General features: G+C 40.5%; 1 protein-coding gene across 1 annotated transcript; it reads left to right on the top strand.

Moving 5' to 3' along the window:
- The first annotated feature begins 239 nt into the window (after positions 1-239).
- On the top strand, positions 240-16,791 carry sall3a (spalt-like transcription factor 3a). Its single transcript, XM_020597254.1, has 4 exons — positions 240-1,916; positions 9,863-13,018; positions 14,327-14,664; positions 15,127-16,791. The coding sequence occupies exons 1-4, from the start codon at positions 1,835-1,837 to the stop codon at positions 15,556-15,558; spliced, it is 4,008 nt and encodes a 1,335-aa protein (XP_020452910.1). The 5' UTR covers positions 240-1,834; the 3' UTR covers positions 15,559-16,791.
- Positions 16,792-23,129: the final 6,338 nt, after the last annotated feature.

The following is a 23,129-nucleotide window of genomic DNA, read 5'->3' as shown; positions in this document are numbered from 1 at the left end:
TTCCCACCATACTGTGACCTCATGCAGTCCGACATTTTAATGCAAATAACAATTTGCAAAGTTCATGGTTAATGTGTTTGCTCACTAACACTGGCACCGAAGCTCAACGTTTTGTTTTAACCTTTTTAGCAAAGTATTTAAAATGCTACAACATCTGTATCATGCTTTCAAGAGGCCATACACTGTTACAGGGCGATATAAATAAAACAAGACAAGCTGCATTTACACATTTACAGCAGTTGCCACCGTGTGTAACGTCCATAAACTAGAAATAAAGTTAAAGTAAAGGCTGCAAGTTGTGGCGGAGAGCCTATCATAGAACCACGCAGCTCTCATAAAAAATACTAGTCCGTCAGACTAATATGACAACCTATTCCTTACAGACGGCGACTGGTGGGAGTTGGGAGACATTATGGGAGGTCAAATCTGGGTGTTCACACTGGAGTCTGAGCACGATCCACTGAAGAGTAACGTGGTGGTACATCCTAGTGGTGGCTGAAAGCAATGGGCTGAACCTCTGCTTGGGGGTTAACTCTCACACACAGCGCAGTCCCCCACACACATGGAGCCATGCCCAACACCGAGAGACCGACGCTTCCGTGGGCTGCCCGAAGATAACTTCAAAGTTGGCTTCCATACGCACCCGCAAGCAGTGTAAAGGAAAGACTGAAGTTTTCGTTTGGAGAACAAGCGGTGTTTGTTTGTTTGGTTACCGCATTTTCAGAAAAAGCCACTTTTTGAGAGCGCACCGAGGCGAAGGCTCAACCAGGAGCTAGAACACGGCGAAAGAGCGAGGATGAAAGGAGCTTCACCGTGACTAGAAACACTGAAGCGTCTTCTCTTTTGGGGGGACACATTAGTTTCTTGATCACACTGACATTCATGTCGTTGCTGAGAGGAGGATTAACTGTGGCCCCGTTTTCTCGAAAGACGCGCGTCAAAGTTTGTTGAACGGAGCTGCGCCATAAAGAAAAAACCTTGGTGACAATTCATTGCTATTGTCAAGAACTTTACTCGTCCCGTCCACTTTCTGGTTATCGATGTCCGTGTAGTCAAACTACAGCTACTTTACCGGAAAGATGTCCACCAAGAGAAAACTTTAAAGCCCCGAAACATCTCAGAGAGTCTAAATATCGCTTCATTTGAGTCCAAGTCGAGGAGGTGCGTGTACACTCTCGGCGCACACATATAAAAAAGTTACCGAGAGAGAAAGTGTGAGCACTGGGCTTAGACCTCGAGACAGGCTTTATGAAGTTCTGGGGTAAAAGTGGGATCATAAAGGTCAGAGTGTTGAAGATTAGAGATACGTCGTGAAGAAACGCAGCAATGAATCCTCAGCACTTGTGAGTCAGTGCGCTTCGTGAAAGGAGGGGGGGGAAGAGTCTGACGTTCCCTGCTGAAGACCCCCCCGTGAGCTGGGCATAACAACAGATTTGGTGTGTTGTGTTGTTGGGGGAGGCTGGATAGTGAAGAGAAAAGAGACGGATAAAGTCTGAGAGAGAAGCGGCTAATTGCTTAGTCCGTCCCTCATTACCATATTCAATGCGCGTCCGCTGGACTCCAGCCAATCCTCACCACCTTCACACTGTGCCATTAATCGCGAAGCATTATTCAAAATCATAATTATTATTGCGACATGCGCAATCCAACGTTTAGCAACAGCAGCGGCAGGAGCGACGCCGGTTAATGTCACATTTCCCCCCTCTCTCCGCTACCAGACTATTTGCGAACTTTTTGTGTGTTGGTTCATTCGCTCTTCGCTGATGTATCTGCAAAACGCAGAGACATCTCGGAGCGCAAAAGCAGCAGCATCGCCAGCACCGACGCCAGCAGCATGTCCCGACGCAAGCAAGCCAAGCCGCAGCACCTCAAGTCGGACGAGGATCCCGCACTAGCCGGGGTTATTTCCGAGCACGGTGAGTGCTTTCGATCAGCTGAGGTCTTCTTTCAAACAGACAACTTCCCTTCACAGCTCTGCACTCTGTTGTTTATTTACTCCTTTTTGGTCCAAGTGCGTTTTAACTCTTTTTATAGAACTTGTATCATAAATGAAGTCTTTTGGATTATTTTGGATGATTGTCAGGCTGCTGGTAAGATTAATTACTTTGACATAGAGGCGACAATTTGTGATAAATCCTTTATGAAAGTTAGAAGCTTTAAAGTCTCATGTCTATCGACAGAGAAGTGCACGATTCTCTATTATGAAGTGTTTCCTTTTATTCCAAAAACATCTGTTAGCCTGCGCTCCTCCAGCGTGCGTCACGATATTGTTTATTTATGAATGACTTAAGAGTAATGTCAGTAATGCGTGTAATAATTCACAACATTTTACATTTACAGCATTTATATTATATGCTGGAGGCCTTTTTGAAAGGCCTGTTTCAAAATAGAACTGATTTAATACTTTCTTTTAACCTATGTCAAATATTTGAGCGGTGGTATTAAAAGCGTCTTTTAAGGATGATGTTGTATTTGTATGCGCGCACACTAAAACGCACGCACAGGCGTGCACGCACCCAATCTGTGAAGTTGGAAAATACTTCACGTTCTCTCCCAGAGCCGTGAAATTCCTAATTGTAGAGCTACAGAAGTAAATCATGCAGCTTTATATTTTCCGTCATTTAAAAAAACAATAAATACAAGCCAGTAAATTTGAGGTTTTATTTTATTTAGCATTAGTGTCTTTTGTCCCTCAGCGCCTGTCTGGGTCTCCCAGGAGCAAAATGCGGATTCTGTTGCAGGTCGAAGCCTGGTTTTGTTATGGAAATGTTTTTTGTTTACCCCTCACATAAATTTAGCGCACTTGATTTGGTCCCTTTTTGACAGAGTTCGTCCTTGCAAAAGCTCATTCTTCTTTTATTCTGTACTAAGGCTTTTTGCCCAATAAAACGATCATTATAGAGTTAAAGTCAGCTGAAAAGCAGCAGGACTTACAGGGATATAACATGTCAGCTGTGGGAATATTATGTTCCTTACACTGAAGTGTGTTATGCATGTTTTTAATTTACAATTTTTAAGTGTGATGTTTTTATGTTGTTAAAATAAATGTGGAAAGAGCATGTTTTATATAAAATAATATATACATATTTAGATGAATGCATTTCATCTTTCTGTGTAATCTTAATAGCCCTCAACAAAAAGATTTAGAATCATTATGTTTCTCTCTCATTTCAACTGTTGTGGCTTTATTTTCTTTCAGCTACACTTAGAAAAATGTGTCTCTTTTTGAGGTATCGATAAAGTTCAGTGTTTCCAACAAATCATTGCTATTATTTATACGTTTCGATCTTGGCCCATCTTGGCCAGCACACAGGACACACACAACCAGGCACGCTGTCTCTCTCTCTCTCTCACGCACACACACACACACACACACACTTTGCAGAGCTTCTTTACAATAGAAATGTGTGGTGTAATCTCTGGGGAAATGTTGGTAGGAATCACATGGATGACTTGTGGCTTTTTGTCCAATTTAGTGTGTGGATTTTTGTCATTTCTCTGCAGTTCGTACAAACATCGTTACTGCTTCGTTATCAAGAAAACCTTTCCCAGATTTTGGTCAGACATGCAAACCATCCATCAGGTTGTTCTCCTGTGTGGTCATGGGATAAAAGTGAGCTTCCTTTTTTCTGTAGTGATGCTTAATTTCATTTTAAAATTACTATTACTATCTGTAAAACAGCCTCCTTCCCTTTATGCATTGAAGTATGTCCACAGTTTTAAAATATAAGTATATGGGCAGCCATTGTGTTATGGGTAACATATAGTGTCCATGCCATTGTGTTTAAGACTAGAAGTGGCCATTCTCGTTGAAGCACGATACTGGTTTGTTTGTTTTCTGGACAGGTGTTGCAGAGAAACAGTCCCAAGCCACTGGCTGAACACAGTGTGCTCATACATGCTTAAATAAACCTAACAATACCATGTCTCATCCAAAGCTACCTTAAACAATCAGCTACAAATGTCTGACTGTCAGTGTATCACTGCAGCATGATCAGATTCTCCGCTGCCTATTGCTGTGGTGCAGCTCGTGACAACACTATTGATCGCTGGACTTGACAAATTATTGCATATAAAGTCGAAGGAATTCAAAAGTTCCAATCATCAGTAGCTTGATTTAGACTTAAAATCTATACGTGTTGGATTTTTGGTAATGTTGAAAGTCATGCATTCGAGAGCTCGAATTGTGTTCAAGGGCACGCATCATGTGTCTGTAGTTAATTTCTAGAAAATATAAACTTCATCATTTGTGCTGTTTTTTTTTTTTCAAAACCTCAACTTGAACTGACCTTAATTATACGTGACCTTTTTCACTGCTGTCCACTGCAGCTCACTGAGGATCTCTTTAATGTACTGCATCCCTGAAAACATGAAAAACTAGAATCAAGTGCCAACAAGCCCTTGTCTGGCATATCATTTCCCCCTCAGGCCTTCCAGGCACTTGCCCCCTTGGGGTATGGGGGTTGTGTATGTTTGTGTGTGTTAGGGTGGGGAAAGGAAGGGGGGAGTCTGCTTGGAAGTGCTTTCATAAAGCTTGCTGATTTAACCTTTGTTAAGCCTCAGCCATCCAGGTTCTGCCGCTAGTTGTCAAGTTCCTTGTACAATTAGAACATGTGTGCCATTGACCTTGGCAGCACAGCTTACTTTTGTCCTACAAAGTGTGAACAGTGAAGGACTTTTCATCTCACCACTGCTTCCTCTGCATCCAGTGTCTTTGAAGGTGTGCATTTGGAATGTAGTGCATGTTGTAGATGAACACGTTTGTGTTTAGTTCTAGTTGGAGGAATAGAGGAAGAGGCTATGGGCAGAGACTGAACAATAAGAAGCAAAATTTCCCATTATTATTGGATGTTAACAATGTTATGAATCATCTCAGGAAAGACGTGTTGGTCACTCTATCACTGGTCCGTTGGATGACTAGAAATTGGGTGTCAGTTTTCATTTTTCATGCTTTAGTGATAGACACCTTTATTCAATGTAAAACATTTTTATAGAATTCTTAAAAAAGCATTCACAATGCCTAGGTAGTACGTCCGCAACAACATAATATTTGAGGCAGGATCAGGTATGATGGGCAAAAATATAATTTTGTGAGAAAATCCCTACTGACAGTAACAACACAATTGTTGCCCACTTCCCCTGCAGTGGGCCTTTGTTTGGCTTTTGTTTTAATCCCCTCTCCCCATTGGGTGCAGGCCTGTGGACCACCCACATAGTTGTGCCAAAGATGCCTTCAAGAAGGCACTCAAATATACCTGTGTCTTAATTACTACTCAACACTGAAAACACACCTGAGCAAGTATCCTGACTGAGAGGAAAGAGTTTTTTTTCTGTTAAATATTGGACAAAACTGCAAATTAGGTTAGATTCAAGAGGAAGCTAACATGCAGACAGCTTTTTTATTAGTGGCTTTTATTAAGATGGTCTTCTTTGTGTTTGTTGTCATGGTTTGTTCAGAAAGTGGGGTCACAGATGAACAGTTTGACTGCTGAGATTTGTCAGTTTACAATATTAGGCTTTGCTTTGTGGGTGTAAAAAGTGAAATAGTATTTTAAAACTGGACTCCATTCATTTAAATTTGAAAGGAGAGGAAGCAAAGATCACCACGTAAAAGCTAGAATCACAACATCTGTTTGGCCTGCAGAGGATCACTGTCCATTAGATTCTTCCTGAACTCGAGCGCTGTTGTAAATCCAGAGACAGAGAGCCATCTTGACGGGCGACGCGGTCATCTGGACAGAGTGTCGTCATCGAATATTGTATTGCAAATGCTTACACAAACAAATCGTTAATGTTTTGGCTGCTCCACATCTGCAGGCAATAACAAAGGCCTCTGTGTTAGGGCAGATATGACTGTACCACTCTGCAGTAGGGCTGACCAGGCCAATGAGACACACACACACACACACACACACACACACACACACCCAGGCACACAGCTGTGCTGAGGACTCTCAAGCCTCTGCAGGTCTGAGGATGCATGGGATCATTCGAGGAGATGCTTTATGTGCTCATAGCCACAGAAACACTGGACTATGCAATAGCTGAAAGAACAGAAAATATTCATTATAATCAGCTGAATCAATGCAGTGTCTTAAAATAGTCAGAAAGACTCACTTATTTTTAAAAAGGGGAAACATGTATGTTCCCATTTTATGCCTTTAGTATGAAAATACAGAAAAGGGCACACACCACATTAGTTCAATTATTTTGGTGTCAAAGCAATCTGGCATTAATGAACTTAAAAATTCAGTACTTACAGAGTGGATTCTTTCCTGGTGATTAGAGTGGAGGTGTGATAAAAATACAATAGAAAAAAAAAAAGAATTCCTGCATTGTTAAACCCAGCAGGCCTTCCTTTTTGCTCTTCCCTATAGTGATGCATCTCTCTTTAAAGGTCCTAAGCTGCATTTTAAAGGAACAGAAGGAGGGTAGTTCTGGGACAGCTATAAGTGCAAGCACTGTTACTGTTGTCGTTGCCTTGGTTTATGTAAATGACATTTAAAATATCACAGTTTGACAGAGAGTTTTTAAGCTGCAAATTGCTAATATGTAGTATACAATGACTTTACCTTAACAAAGAGTAAATGATACCGGTGTTATTGTCTGTGTGTATATTTATTAAGTGATTCTGAAAATTGCTAAAAGTGGGAGAATTTGTAATTGCTCAGTGTCCAGCTCTATGGCTTCACAGAATCGGAAAGCTTGAATACCTCATCTGATATGATATGTCAGATTAGTGGCTTCACTTATTGCCAGAGATTGCTGAGCAAGATAGTGGACACAGATTCAACCTGAACAATCCCCCCATTGACTACGTTCAGCTTAATATTTGCATCCGAGTAAATGAAGACTCTTAAAGGAATGAAAAATGGATTGGATTTTTTTTTTCTTTCTCATGCTATAAGAAAATCAATACCCCCCCACCCTCCCACGCACACACTTTTCCACGGTCACTGCCTTCACTCAACTGCACAATGTGATGGGACTGCACTGTTTCACAGTGATTATGCATGCAAATACAGTTGTTTTAGGATCATTAACTTGAGCAATATTTTCATTGAAGGCAATCAAAACATTTTAGCTGATACACTGATGTGAGTTGTTTTGCAATGCTGACTAATTGTAGCGATGGTCAAACTGGCAGCAACTTACTTCCTTGCTTACTTGCTTTGCTAAATCTTTTTTTAAAATGGCAGTGTGCACATATTTGAATGAGTGTCAAGATGTTGAGCTACTGAGAATCTAGAATTGAATTATGAACAAATATCCTTTTTTTTTCTCATACTTCCAGCAAAAGCTGCAAAACACTGAAAAGATGGCAATGACATTTTCAAATCAATACTTTTTATTTGTAAATTGTAATTTAAAATAGCAAAAAATAACAAATTATCTTATGTTAAGTCAGAAAATATAACTTTTCACAGGATACATGTAATAAGATATATCAACCAACACAATTATGTCCATACATACAGCAGACATCCTCCAGTGAAAACAAAAAGCATGCATATGTATATATGTGCATTTAGGTGTTTATCTCTATAGAAATGCACATGGTCTGTGCAAGTGTTTTGTGTGTCTACATATGTGCATGAGGAAACGTGTCATTGTGTGTATGTGCGAGGTCAGAGGTATACAAAGGCCTCCACTTGTAATTGTACGAATGAATAAAAGAGATTGACAGTAATACCATTCTAATAACTAATCAGCTCAACACAATGCCTACTCATTTGCACTGACCTTTCAACCCTCAATTATGGAAATGAGTTTTCCTGTCCGCTGCTGTGCTAAGGAGATTTTTAGCCTGATGTCATGTGTCGCTGATGCTTTCAGTCACTTGCTCCTTTTAGCGTGTCAGTTTTTGTTTTGTGTTTGAGCTTTCTAGTGATGGTATACAATAGGAATATAGAAAACAAGAGATTAAATTTGGTTATAATTGATTTTTTATACATAGCTTACAGATGTCACTGGAAAAATCTGAAAGAGATTACATGGATATTTCAAAATAAATATAATGCACTTCCCAAATGACAATATGCAGGATTATAAATATTACCTTTCCATTAAACGCTTTATCTGTTTTTCCTCTAACCTAGAAGTATGTATAATGAAGTAAAATAATATCTTGTTCTGTCATCCCTGCCTCCAGTGAGGATGAGAACACGGAACCTGTCCAAAGCTTTTCTCTCGATAATTCATGAAGTTACGATCACTGGACCTTGATAGGTCATGGTCTTTTTGCACAGAAATCACAAAAGTGATTAATTTCTTTACTAATGAGTCATTGTAATTGGTACAAATTTATGTCTGCTTCACCGTGGCTTGCTCCATTTCAACCTTTTAAAAGCACATAGGCAGTGTATGAGTCTCATGATTACTTGCTTACAAAGCCTAGTAAGTACCTTAGTGTTGAGTAAATATGTGTAGTGTGTAATGTGCAGTGTTTACTAGGACTGGGTAGTGCCGGTCTAAATGTAAATTTCATCCCTTACATTCAGAGATCAGGTTGTTCAAGCCTTTAGGTGAGTTACACTTCCATGATTAGTGAAAGGAACTTTACATAAATATAAATAATGTCTTACTTTAATCAGGGTTGTTTGGTGTGTGCACCTTAGATATGTCACTTTTGCAACAAATGCCAATAAAATTGTCCTGACTTTTTTTTTTTTTTTACAGTGTAAAGAAGCAGGGGAGTCTAAAATAAATTACAAGCAGGATGATGTGGTGGTGACTGAGCACATGTCCTACTTGTAATGAAAGGGACAGATATATATAGCCTCTAACAACACACATACATACACACACACAAACACACACAGAGGATAACTAAGCTGTAACTAAAAAAACATACAAGGGAAGACATTTATGCATGGTTTTGATCAGGTGTGAATGAGGTCAGTGTTCGGAGTTTGCCCAGGTTTTTTGACTCTTGATGGTTGCATGTGGAAGAGGAAGTAGCTTCCTACAACTGTGATTAAACATGTGTAACTAATCAGAGACTTTGCTGCCATGGCACTAGCATGTAATTTGTTGAGTCTTATTTCAGAGAGCATGGGAGGGGGGGTGAGAGGGAGTGATACGAACAGATAGAGAACATGACACTGTGACTTTCTTTATTGAAAGGGATTTTTCAATTACAAAACAATTCAACTTGGACACAGATTTAAATTATAGCTATGCATATAATCCTTGTTTACATTTTAAATGGTTCAACTTAACAGTGAGCTGTGTAGGACACACAGAAGGGCATTGGCTTCCACAGATCCCTGCACTTACTCTTGACAACACTTTTTCCCTGACGTCATAACAAAAGAGTATTCCAATAGCGTCTCTTGCTTAGAATCAGGACTGGAGTATTACCTTTGCAATGCTAAATGAAAAGACCCAGATATTTGAAATTCTAGCAGAAAAGACTGGGCTTGATAGCAGAGGGGAATCCTAATGTGGCCATCAAAGTCCTGATTTGTACCCAACAGCCGCCTCATCTGTTGGGTACAATTGTATGAAATATTGGAAATCAATAGGTTCTATGGAATTTCATTAAGCGGCAGTATCCACATTTGATAGGCCCTCATAATTTGATGGATTGCACAAAGAAAATTATTAGCTGGCTCTATGGAGAGGGTGTGAATGCACAAACCTTGGTCTTGAGAGTTGGTGAACAATTTGTTCAGACTAAAAAAAGAAAAAGATATTGATTTTGGTTATGTTAAAAGAGAGAAAAAATCAAAGGTTAAATCTTTGCAGCACTGCACAGCAAAATATGTGTGGATTCTTCACTGATTATTAATTCTTTTTTTTTGTACCCCCTCCTCCCTCCCTTCCTACCCACTCCCTTGAATCTCTGCCCTTCTTGTAGCCCGAGGTGTTGTGCTGGATGACGCTGACAGTGGGAATGAGAGTCGCAGCGGCAGTGAGGAGACACACATATGTGAGAAGTGTTGCGCTGAGTTCTTCAAGTGGTCAGACTTCTGTGAACATTTAAAGAACTGCACCAAGAACCCCTTGGTGCTCATAGTGAATGACAATGAGGACACACCTAACCCCTCCCAGGAGTACCCACCAGAGCCCTCCCCTGTACCCAGCTGCCCTAGTGAGCAGGCTGACAGCGAGGACCCCAGGGAGGGCAACCACAGTCCTGCTGGTGAGGGGGATGACGTCCCAGAGACAGTAACCTTAAATGGGGTCAATGCCCTAGAAAAGGAGGATGAGCAGATGGAAGTAGAGCTTTCTCCCGAAAAAAATCTGGATTCCGAAGAGAGAGACGTGATATCCCCTGAGCCAGATGGCTCCCTACCTCAGCTCAATGATGTAGTTCCTGCCACTGTCACCAGCTATGCCATGCCAAGCACCAATGTTACCTTGGAGACGCTGCATGGCACACGGGTTGCAGTTGCCCAGTTTTCACAGAGCGTAAGGGCAGCAGCAGGCAGTGGGGTTTCCACCATGGCTATTCCCATGATCCTAGACCAGCTAATGGCCCTACAGCAGCAGCAGATTCACCAGCTGCAGCTCATAGAACAAATACGCAGTCAGGTGGCTCTGATGAACAGACAGTCTGCCTCACAGCCTGCTCTCAACCACCATCACAGCAATGCTGCTGCAAACCAGGGGCCTGTATCCTCTTGTGTCCCCCCTGTTGCAAGTCAGATTCAGTTACACAACTTCATCACTCCTCCTGTCCATCAACTGCCTGTTAGGTTGCCGGCCACTCTCAGTGGTCAAGGCCCTTCACCTCTGACCTCAGCAATGGAAGGGCCTCTGTCTCAAACACCACAAAGTGGCAGTCAGCCATCTACTTCTTCAATTCCGAGCACATCCTCAAGTAATTCGGTGTTTCCCTCTCCCAGTGGTACTGGTCTGTCATCTCTACTTCCCTCCTGCTCATCCTCAGTCACGAACAACAACATTAGCACTACTAGTAGTGTTACCAGAGATGGTGGCATCAGCAGCAGCTCAACTCTTCCCATGAACTCCACTACCCCTCCCTCATTCAGCCAGAGTAGCCTCCTGAGCTCTGCCTCCAGTCTACCTTTGATACCTCACAGCTCATCCAGCAGCGTTATCTTCCCCAACCCACTGGCCAGCATAGCAGCCACAGCCAATGCGCTCGACCCCCTCTCTGCACTGATGAAGCACCGCAAGGGGAAGCCCCCAAACGTGTCTGTGTTTGACACTAAGCCCAGCTCTGAGGACCCTTTCTTTAAGCATAAGTGTCGGTTCTGTGCCAAGGTGTTTGGCAGTGACAGTGCCCTACAGATTCACCTGCGTTCCCACACTGGAGAGAGGCCCTACAAATGTAACATATGTGGTAACCGTTTTTCCACCAAGGGAAACTTGAAAGTCCACTTCCAGAGGCACAAAGAGAAATACCCACATATTCAGATGAACCCTTACCCTGTGCCAGAGTACCTGGACAATGTGCCCACAAGCTCAGGCATCCCATACGGCATGTCTTTGCCCCCGGAAAAACCTGTAACCACATGGCTAGACAGCAAACCTGTCCTCCCAACTGTCCCCACCTCAGTCGGACTCCAGTTGCCTCCCACTCTGCCAAGCATGATGGGAGGTTTTGGTGAGTCTCCAAGTCTCACACCACTCAACAGGTCCCCTCAGAGACCATCTCCCCCCTCAAGTGAGTGTGCATCTTTGTCGCCTAATATCATCACTGAGTCTAGCATGACCACTACTTCACCCTCCCCAAAACCCAATTTAGGCAGTGATGCACCTCCTCTCTTGAAACCTGAAGGCATCCTCCTGCCCCCAAGCTGCTCTACTAGGCCAGGAGAGAACACCACTACCACAACTACAGTAACTCAAGTGGTCCTTTCCACTACCATCACCTCCACTACATCATCCAGCAGTGGCCAGGTCACTGAACCCATCACTAGCTCCAATTCTGTTTCTAACCCTGTCTCCCATCCTGTCCTTCCCATGCTCTCAGACCAGTTTAAGGCCAAGTTTCCCTTTGGGGGCCTCCTAGACTCTATGCAAACCTCAGAAACATCAAAGTTGCAGCAGCTTGTTGAGAATATTGACAAAAAGATGACTGACCCAAACCAGTGTGTCATCTGTCATCGTGTTTTGAGCTGCCAGAGTGCTCTCAAGATGCACTATCGTATCCACACTGGTGAGAGGCCTTTCAAATGCAAAATCTGTGGTCGAGCATTCACCACCAAGGGGAATCTAAAAACACACTTTGGTGTCCATAGATCTAAACCCCCACTCCGGGTCCAGCACTCCTGCCCTATATGTCAGAAAAAGTTCACCAATGCTGTTGTGCTGCAGCAGCACATCCGTATGCATATGGGAGGGCAGATCCCCAATACCCCGGTCACTGAGAGCCTGCAGGAGATGGACACTGACCTCTCCTTTGATGAGAAGAGCTTAGATGCGATGAGTAATTATGATGAAGACCTTCTTGATGAAATGGAGCAGGCTATGGATGATGAAGCCGACTTAAAAGAGGGAGATGTAGACCTATCTAAACCTTATTCACCCGATAGCTCCCCACCGGCTTCCATCATCTCCAGCATCGCTGCAATGGAGAACCAGATGAAGATGATCGACTCCACTGCCAACATGACCCGTTCGTTTGGTCAGAAGCCTACCCAGAACGGCAGTAGCTTTGGAGGAGAGACAGACTGCTTTACCACAGATTCCCTGTCTGCAGTGGGGGATGCTGAAGGCCAAAGCTTGGGGAGCCCTGCTTTGTCTGAGTCCTCTGGCTCTATGCAGCATTTGTCCCCAGCTCACAGTCATTCTGAGAGCCAGCGGTCCAAGTCCCCGGCTACACTCAACAGTAATAACAACAGCAGTGCCGTGACAGCAGAGGAGGGCCAGGAGAACAATACAGCTGGCTTAGCAACAGTGAAGTCGGAAAAATCTGAAACACCGTCTCCACTGTCTGCAACTGAAGGCACTGGAGCCCTTGATCTGACTGCTTCTCAATCTGGCAGCCACTTTATCAAGGAAGAGAGTCACTTCAACATGCTGTTTCTAAATAGAGATCGAGGTGTGTATGTGTAAAACTCATTTAGAACATAATGATTATAAAAAACAATGAATGAAATATCTACACAGACCTATGGTGATAGTGATTTGTAAAACTAATGAACTAATGTACTGATAATGACAGTATCAAAATGTATTACACATAATGAAAGTAATGCAAAAATGCTTCACTGAGATTTTAGTTGTTTTTTCTCCTTTTTTTCACGTAAAACACAAGACCCAGTTGCTGAAATATACAATTAAAAATCAATTTGATATATGAGGCGTCAGTAGGCACCAAATCAACAGGACTGCATAATGAAACTTTTTTCTTTAAATCAAAACAACTTGAGTGAAAAGTAATGTTTCTATAAAGTCTGTTCATATGAAAGAGCACAGATTCTAGGATAATTTATTTATAATTTAGATTTTTATTTGCCCACTTTGTTCGCAAGCTTCCTCTCCATCCACACTTTCACTTGACGCTGCTGACAGGAGCCCTTTCCACCTCCTCGAGTTCATTGCTAAATCCTAGCTTATCCCCACTCACTTCGACTGGGATATTTACATGCACATTTTTCTTGTGCCATAAAACACTGATGTTGCATTTCCTGAACAAAGTGAATAACATCTATTATACTGCTACATGGCAGAACTGACAGCAACTGATGTCACTTAAATGCTATCTATAAATACTGAGTAATTATAGAAATAAATAAATCAATGCTGAATAAATACAATTTTAACAAGTGCAAAATAAAAATAAAAATTCTCGACAGATATGCAATAACTAATGATGGCTGCATTAAATGGCTACAAAAGTGGCACTAAAGGCTAAATTCATGTCACTGTTAGGAAGCCTTTTTTAATTACATAATTCATATAAATTATTAATTAAAATTTAAAAAAATGGAAAACCAAAATAAATGCATTTACTTATTTGTTAATTTTGGCCTGTATTTCAGTCTTTCAAATCACAAAAAGAAAATATTTAAAAAACATGATTAATCAACAGTGAAATAAAAATTTATTTTTATAATAGTAACAAGCTTTGAACCAAACATAGTGCAAATTATAATACTGACAGAAAAGGTGAAGCATAGCTTATTACGCCTATCCTACTTATTCTAACAATTACTTTATCAACCTATTTATAATGTCCATATACAGTATTAATAATTCATATATAAATTATGCATAGATAGAAATACATAGAAACACATAAGTCTGACTAATGCAGGTGGTTGCATCAACATATAGTTTACAAAATTAACCTGTGCAGTTTGAATATTTCAATATTGTAACATTTAACTGACCTCTTCTTTTTCAGGGCTGAGTACTCCTAACCTGGCCAGCACTGCATCAAATATGATCAAAATGGAAATGAATGGACATGGCAAGTCCGTATCTCTGAGTGACAGCTCTCACTTGCCTGTGGGCCTTCAGGGTGCTGCTGCAGTGCCCCAGACCACCATGAGTCCCAGCATCAACCCCATGCTGGCTCCGCCACCGCCACGACGCACTCCTAAGCAGCACAACTGCCATTCGTGTGGGAAGAATTTTTCTTCAGCCAGTGCTCTGCAAATCCATGAGCGCACACACACTGGGGAAAAACCTTTTGCCTGCTCTATTTGTGGAAGAGCTTTCACCACAAAGGGAAATCTGAAGGTATGAACCAGCTGACTTTTGCATGTGTGGGGTCATTCTGTAGATACACACCATGTAACATGTAGCAGTTAGTTCTGGCTAAAGCCCTATGAAACCCCACCTCACCTCTAATGTATTGATTGATTGTTTTAACACAAACTATTAGGGCTCAAATTTTCAATATTAGGTTTTTACTAAAATGTCATTTTACATAATTTAGACATTGCAACAAAGGCTGAAATATAGTTGTTACCATAATGATTTTATGATGTCTGTACATTCATGTCAATTTCCAAAAGTTTTGAACGTGCTCTAATACAAAATCTTTCAAAAGTGCTTGTTTGTTTACTTTAAATGTGGGCCTTTCATTTTCCATTCCCATCCATGAAATGTTTGTTTGGGTATAATATTTGTCTTGGATTTGCCTTCTGACTTATGATGACACTTTAATGATGTTTCTTGTTATTTTCTTGCTAATGTTAGGTTCACATGGGAACACACATGTGGAACAATGCTCCAGCCCGAAGGGGTCGGCGACTGTCTGTGGAGAATCCCATGGCCCTGCTGGGTGGGGATGCCATGAAGTTCAGTGAGATGTTCCAGAAAGATCTGGCGGCACGGGCTATGAACGTTGACCCAGGTTTCTGGAACCAGTATGCAGCCGCCATCACCAATGGCCTGGCCATGAAGAACAATGAGATCTCTGTGATCCAGAATGGAGGCATCACCCAGCTGCCTGTCAGCCTCGGCGGTACAGGAATCACTTCACTGGGAACCATGCCGGGAGGAATGGACCGTGTTCACACCGGCAGCAGCCCCCCCATGACGGGTATGGAGAAGACTGGTCTGGAGGTCAGGGCCAGCCGCCCCTTCTCTAGATTTATAGAGGAGAACAAAGAGATAGGGATCAATTAAAAAGACTTTTCTGTATTATTCCAAGGTAGGCTTAGGTCAAAGACTAAGAATCTGACGACAAGGAAAGAAACTGCTGATCCAGCTGAACTAATGCGTTATGTACAGATTAAATATATATATATATTTTTTGTTTGGTTTTGGAAATATAGTATTTAGTATTGATTAGAGGTCTTTGCCTTTCACCCATTTCCTCCTCACTTGATATTTCGCCTATTCGAAGAAAACTGTCTCTTGTTTGGGAATATGTCGTCTTGCAAGATTTGCATGGTACTTATTGGTTTTTATCAGTATGTTTGCTCTTATGAATTACTTTGAAAACAGGATCCTGCCTCATTTATAATGGGCAAAACATCTTATCTGGACAGGAATAAAATAGAAAAGATGTTTAAAGTCTTGCCTTTGTCCAGAAGCCTTGTTTATGATTGCTCTTTTACATGTAAAAGGGCCGTGGCTAGACTGATGAAAAGACTGAAGTAGAGTGTTTCTGTGCTCGCCTGACTTTTTTTTTCTCATGAACTAGAAAACTTGAAAAAAAAATGTTTGAACTATTTTAATCTTTACATTTAGTCTCCCAGAATTGTCTTATACTATTGTCCTGTGTCTTTAGTATTTATGATATTGACAAAAAGCGGGTATACAAAAATATATTTAATGGCCCAAGCATTTTATTGATACTTTTTTTTTCTAAACTGCAGGCTTCACTGATGAGTATCTCTTCTTCAATAAAGACAATATGTCATTTGAGTTGAACAACAGAGAAAATAGTAGGTTTTCTTTGGATATCTGTTGAGACTATGTGTATCTCGTTATAAGGTGAAGAGGCTAGAGATATCCGAAGCTGCTATGACCACAACCCTGATTTTAACCTTTGTAAAAAGAAAAAAGAAGCGACCCTTTTGAATAAATATCTATGTATAGAAATACGGACAAATCTAAAACAGGTATGCATATTTTGTATCACATAAAAATAGACACCATGAGTTGAGAGTATTTGTCATGTTTGTGAATGCACTTTTTAAAAACAAGACGTTTTGTCTGTGAGTTCCCGTTAACCTTTTGACTGCGCTATCTATCACATGCTGTGTTTTCATTGTTTTCAGCGTACCACTCCTACAATTTGCAGAGTCGGTTCTCTGTTATTGCATCTGTGCTACTCATCAGAGTACAAACTCATCACTCAATCAAAACCTTCTTAAATAAAAAAAGAGAACAGATGTGTGTTTGAATAGTTTCCTTATCCATTTCTCTGTCACCCTTTTGTTTCCATAATTTAAAATTCAAAAACCACATACATATGATTAAACCAATGACAATATTCTCCAAATGCCTTTCCCCAGTTTATTTATAATATTATTCAGTATTTTGGAGATAAACAACTTAAAGCAGAATAAATTGTCCATGTTTTGTAGTGTGGGCCTAACTGACCACCAACCAGTCTTAACCAATCTGACATTAGAAATGAAATTAAATAGTATTATTAAAGAGTAAAATATTTTAAAACCATTCTTATTTACAGCAAATGTATGCAAACATTTGACATTTCACTATTAATAAAAGAGATTTTTTGAAAAAAAAATAAAAATAAATCAGCAGTGATCTTTCAAAATCAACCAATTTTGTTTCCTCCAAAATGATCGCCCATACATTTTGGGACACATCACTCTTTTATTCAAAGTTTATTTATTGCCTTTGATAATGTTTTTAATTGTTTTTGCCTTGTATTGTAATTTGTTTTCATGGTTTATGAAAGTCATGAAAAAAGGATTGTTAGATAACCCGTATTTAACTTGGTTGTTTCTCTCTCTCTCTCTCTGCGAGTGTGTGTGTGTGTGTGTGTGTATGAATCAATGTGAATGTGTGTGTTTTAAACAGATTTTTTTTTTTAAATCACATAATTGCAACTGTTCATGATCTGATTACAATATTTATCAGCCTTCACTTACATCTTCAAAAACAACTGATCTGTGTACATGTAATAAAAAAAAGCAAAACAATATATTTAATAGTCAAAAGTAAAAAACACTGCAGGATTTCTACCAGTGGTGGTGTAATGTACATCATGAGTTATGTTCAGTAAGATTTAAAGCTAACTTCCTTATATTTTGTGTACTGGGTTATGATTTTCATATTGAAATATTAGCATTAGATAACTGTGAAACTGACTGAATGGATCAGTGTTCAGCTTAACTCACCGGACCTCTGGGATGAAACATGACATAACCCTAAATGAGTGCTGTGAAATAACAAACCAGAAACCATATTTTAATGTGTAAAACAATTGGTGCTGGTGCAGCACTGTGCCATGGCATTCCACTGTGCTGCTGTGGCACAGTAAGCTTGTGAGACAGTGTTGTGTCTAGTAGTGCCGTTTGCCGTGTGGGACTCAGTGAAACCATCATACGTGCCTGTGCAAACTGATGGCGGCTTCCTTCCAGCAGTACACTTGACACAAGGTCCACACGTGTGCGAACGCACAGACTCACACTCACACACCAATACCCACATTATCACTTTCTTCGGCATAATAAAGACGAAACAGAATCACACCAAACATTGTTAAAGATGAAAGTTAATGCTAACTTTAATCACAGAGAAGAAAAGAGTTTTTCAGAGCTTATCTGTGGTGACTATCCTGAATTCCTCCCTATATACAGTAAAAGATCACCAGTTTTAAACTAATGTTCATGTTCCTTTGCAGAACACAGCAATAAATCATTCATAGAGGAAGTCAAATAAGGTAAAATAAAAATAGCTGAAGCTCTTCCAAATCAACAAATCATATTATCTAATTTCAGATGTTCTCATTCATCTTGTCAATTTAATGCCTGTATGGGTTCCACCAGGTGTTTCTGAGCAGCTGATATATAAAAACTACAGACATTAGACATTATAATTATCTGAGCCACTCTGGAAACCTTAAAGCAGCAAAAATGTAATAATATAAAAGAAAGATGCATTTTCAGGGCAACAAAACACTATATGACTCCTGCTGGAAAGTCTGTTAGCCAACCAGCAGATTATCCCCTGCAGCTGAAGTGATGATTGGTTCATCACTATCCAGCTTACATCAGCTTTCATCAACAAGCCATACGTGTTTATTTTTGTGTTATTTTTCTCCTGACTTTCACACACACATTACTTTTCATGTTGATGAATTGGACTTAAGCATGCCCTCGGGAGCTCTGATTTGGTGATTCAGAGCTGCCGTTTGTAAGCCCGTTGTTTGACATTGCACTGTCAGCTGATCGTGCAGGCTTAGTCGGAGGAATTGTCAAGTAATGAACAAAATGTCATACTGACTGTTCTTCTCTTTGAAGCCATTTATTTTGCTCATATCTTGAGTGGAAACAAAATACATTCTACTCATTCTTCAACTCGTGCACTCACATTTAGCAAATGATTTTGCAGACAACCAATATACATGCATGTAAAGACTGATATATGAGACTCTAAGTGGTGATTCTCCTCAAATTTAAAATATAATTCAATAGGGTGATGCTGCAGCTTCATACAAATACTTTTTGAAGAAGGGCTGTTTTACCTCAAGTGATTTCAATTATGATGCCTTACCAGCTCAACAAAGGGTTAAATGAGGTTATAAACTATGAAACTGTAAGATTGTTATTTCTGTAACAAAACTTTAGTATTTTATCCAGATTTTATTTTATTTGATTAATTTTTATTTTATTTTATTTTATTTTATTTCACTCTTGATAGTGTCATTTTTCCATTAGCCAATAAAACCAAATGGAATGTCTAAAAAGTGAAGTGGAATTTCATTTTACTGTTATAAACAAAACATTTATGAGCAGCCAAGGAAATGCAGACAAGCTGTTATCTGAGGTACTATGTACATTTAAGAGGAATTTAACAAGAGTGTACTACAAGGCTAATTATCTAAGAGTAAATATAAAATGCCTTTCTGTTTATCTTGGATAATTTTTTTTTTCTTGAAAAGTGGCAGCTTTTTTCTTTGTTCAGTACATAAAGCAAAGTGGTTAGTCTTTTTCTTTTTTGGTTTGTTTTATCTGCACTTCACTTGTGTTTGGGTGCTACCTGTCTGAAGTGAATATGTGTGACATTTGGGCATGGCACAGTGTGAACAGACAGGCCATCATTGGGACGGGGCTATCGGCTGTTTGTTTAATGCCCTGCCTACTGTGAAAGTCTCCCTGAAACAGACGCAGTAAATATCCCCATTGATCCAGAGGCAGGGGGCCCTACGATGATGTAGTGGCGAAGAGCCACACAAGTAAATCTAACCGACAGTAATCCAATCCCATTCTCAAGGCTCTGGGATCTGAGATAGGTGCTTTAAATCCAAAAGTGTGCCCTTTTTGCACAATTTCTCTGCCTTTGTTGATGCTGCTCCTCTTGTTTTTTACTTCCATGTCTCAGTTCTTGAATCAAGACATAGCGTGCTGAGATGCTTTCCTGGCTCTTCTTTATATTTGTTTAAATTCAAAGTTGCACAGTGATGCCCCAGTTCAGCACTGTGCTTATTCCGCTACCAATTACACCTCCACATTTACTTTTGCTTGTCTAAAGCATGTGCATCAACCTCAAGTGCAAACTCTAAAGTTAAGAGAGTGTGAAAGGTGTGTGTGTGTGTGTGTGATAACACTCCTCAGGTAATCTGTTTTCTCTGTGGATGGTAGAGGGATACACAGGAAACTCTGAAACCCCATTAGGCTGGAATTTCCCTTTGATGGCCAAAAGCCACCTACGTAGCGCTTGACTGGTTGCTTGGCTGCTCCAGCAAGTGTTAGTTTTCATGCAGGCTCTCAAGATGACAAAGTTACGCACTCCATATCTCCTGCAATAGGATTGTGTGGTTTATAAATTCAAATTCTTTCCTGTATGGATTGTTGAGAGTTGCTGAAGCATGATGTACTTTAACCCGGTGAACAATGAAATGGTATCAAGGGCAACGCTCACCAAAGGAGATGCCTGTGATTGCTAGTTCATTTTGAAATCTTTGTAATGTACATTACTACATGCATCCAGCTGTAGTCAGTGGTTATGAAAACCTATATTTATTGCCACTCCGCACAGGGAACAAAAAGAGTCAGAATAATTCAGATAAATAGGGGCAAACATCACCATCAATTTATGTAATAAAAAAAAAAAGCTTTAATGAGAATCACTGGAGTAAAAGTTCCTATGCTCATGTATATCTGATACAAAGATGAACCAGTTTTTTTTTCACCTTTCTGTTGTGTGTAAATCTGTCCAACTCTGTGCCCAACATTTAGCTAACTGCTCCTTCTCTTCTGTGAGGACTGTGAGCAGAGAAACCCCCCTTGACTTTTGCTCATGGCTCAAAATACCTTTAAGATGATAGGTAGTAAGCCTCTATACCAACAAAGAGGCACTGTACATCCATCTCTGAAAGTCTAACTGGCTGGTAAGAAGCACTTTGAAGGGCACTCCTCTTTCCATGGTCTAGTCAAGGTGGGGATGGGTTTATCTTGCACAGTTAGGTGCTTAAAGAAAGTGAAGGAAAGGTGGGGGTGTTTTGGAAAATCAATGAATGCATGGAACATAGTGGTGGTCCACCTGAAAGGGAACACGTCATCAATTAAACAAACTTGGCGAACAGAGCCAATTCATCAGAGTGCAGCGCAGATCAGCTACTGGGTTCAGCTTCAACGTGACAAATGCCGGACCTCCTCAGTGTGCCCATGGTTGCCGATCGATAGAGATCATCATTGTGATGTGGCCTTTTATCTCACAACCTGCTCCCCCAAGCCTTATTTTATTCCCAACACAGAGCTCTCAAAGGAGGAGGAGGGTGAGAAGGGCAAGATCCTGATTGTATCTTTTATTCTCAAAACATATGGGCATTATTTGTTCTAACTGTTTTCATGGCTTTTGATGATCAGCCTTGTCCTCCAGCAGGGTAGTTCTGAGGGTTTTTATTGGATTTTGTACTTGCTGTTGCAGTTTGTTTCATCTTGGGATTATTCCTTGGCAGATGAATATCACTCTGGTTAACATGTCATTGCTCGCTGAGGGATTGAATCCTCTCAACACAAGCTTGCTCCCCCTCAACACCACTTATTCAAATGTGTCAAATCCGACTGAGAGGAAAGCCTCTCGGGTTGCCATTGATCTGTGCCATTATGGAATTCCATGCCAATAAACTGCCATGACTAACTGTAACAGTCCAATGATTAGGCTCTATCACAGTCACATGACCATGGAGAGCTTCCTCATTATCAGAGGCCATTATGAGAAAATGGAGTTTTGCAATTGAGTTATATAATGATAAATATTGACTTATTTTAGCTTTAATCGGCTGTTTTAACTGTGTTATTGCTGTATGGGCCTATAGGGTTGCCAGTAATTGCAGTGTTGTTATGTGCATCATGCTCCACTCTTGACTTTTTCTCTCTGTGAGGCTCCTCTTGTAAAAAGGTTGCTGTATTTTTGGCAGAGCAGATGGCTTTTGAAAGTTTAAAAAGGTTGAATGTTATAGGAAAGCAGTGACTAACATAAATTACTTTTTAATGCCAATTTTCTCAGTCCAACCAATCATACCGACAATACAGAAACTAGGCAACCACAAACATGAAGAAAATATTTGTGGAGAAATGGATGTGAGACACCTTTATCCTTTGCACATTCTGTCTCTTCAAAGGATACATTGAACTGTGTTTTAAGGTTTGCTTAGGGTTAAGTTTGTGAACAGTAACAATCAGTTCATAAACAGAAGAAATGGTAAAAATGTGAAACATGCTAACTGCTCAATAGGATGCTAATGTGCTAGTAGCAAAGGGATCTTGTCATCCAACACATCAAGAAGGCTTTGGCCACAGTATTATAGGCTCATTTTATACACTTCCCGGACTTTGCCAAATCTGTTCAGATCCTTGCAAGTGGTGAAACTTCACACCTGGCTTGTAGTGTAAAATATGCATGTGGACACTATCCATTACACGCTTCTAACTTGCTCCAGCTGGGAGAAACTGAGAATATTACAACTCACTCTGTGTTTCACCAGCCAGCCCGTCTCCCAACACTGATTTGAACTAGTCTCTGCTATCTGCTGTTCATTAAATGAGATTTCAGCCCCACTAGTAGCTGCAGGAAGGCTACTATTCCAGCAGTAGCACTCGACAAATGTGGCCAGGTGGGTGGTGTGGCCTTGTTCCGTTCCTAGTGGAAGGAAATACAAACATTTGTACTGTAGCTTAACATGCAGCTGGTTTTTAACAGCCCATTGTAATGCTAATTTGAGGTTTTAAATTTTTACCTAATCATTACCATATGTTGACATTTTCTTTTAGTTTTGATACAGATCACTCTCTTAACTTTAGAGACTGCACTTAATGTAGACTAGAAAGAAAGTCACTTTTGGCTTTTCCCGTTTCTGGGTCGCCGCAGCAAATTGTCACACTGACGACTCGCATGTTGACATTTGGCACGTGTTTTACGCCGGATGCCCTCCCTGACGCAACCCTGGCCGCAGTGGTGAGAGCACTGCGCCTTAACCACTAGCCTACCAGGGACAGCAATGCAGTTAAATATATAAATAAAGGTTGTTATTTCTACAGTTGACGTGATTG

The sequence above is a fragment of the Monopterus albus genome, unplaced genomic scaffold (assembly GCF_001952655.1).
Source record: "Monopterus albus unplaced genomic scaffold, M_albus_1.0 scaffold33.1, whole genome shotgun sequence".
Classification (NCBI taxonomy): Eukaryota; Metazoa; Chordata; class Actinopteri; order Synbranchiformes; family Synbranchidae; genus Monopterus; species Monopterus albus.
Note: the sequence above shows the minus strand (reverse complement) of the source record. Positions and strands in the feature narration are given on the sequence as shown.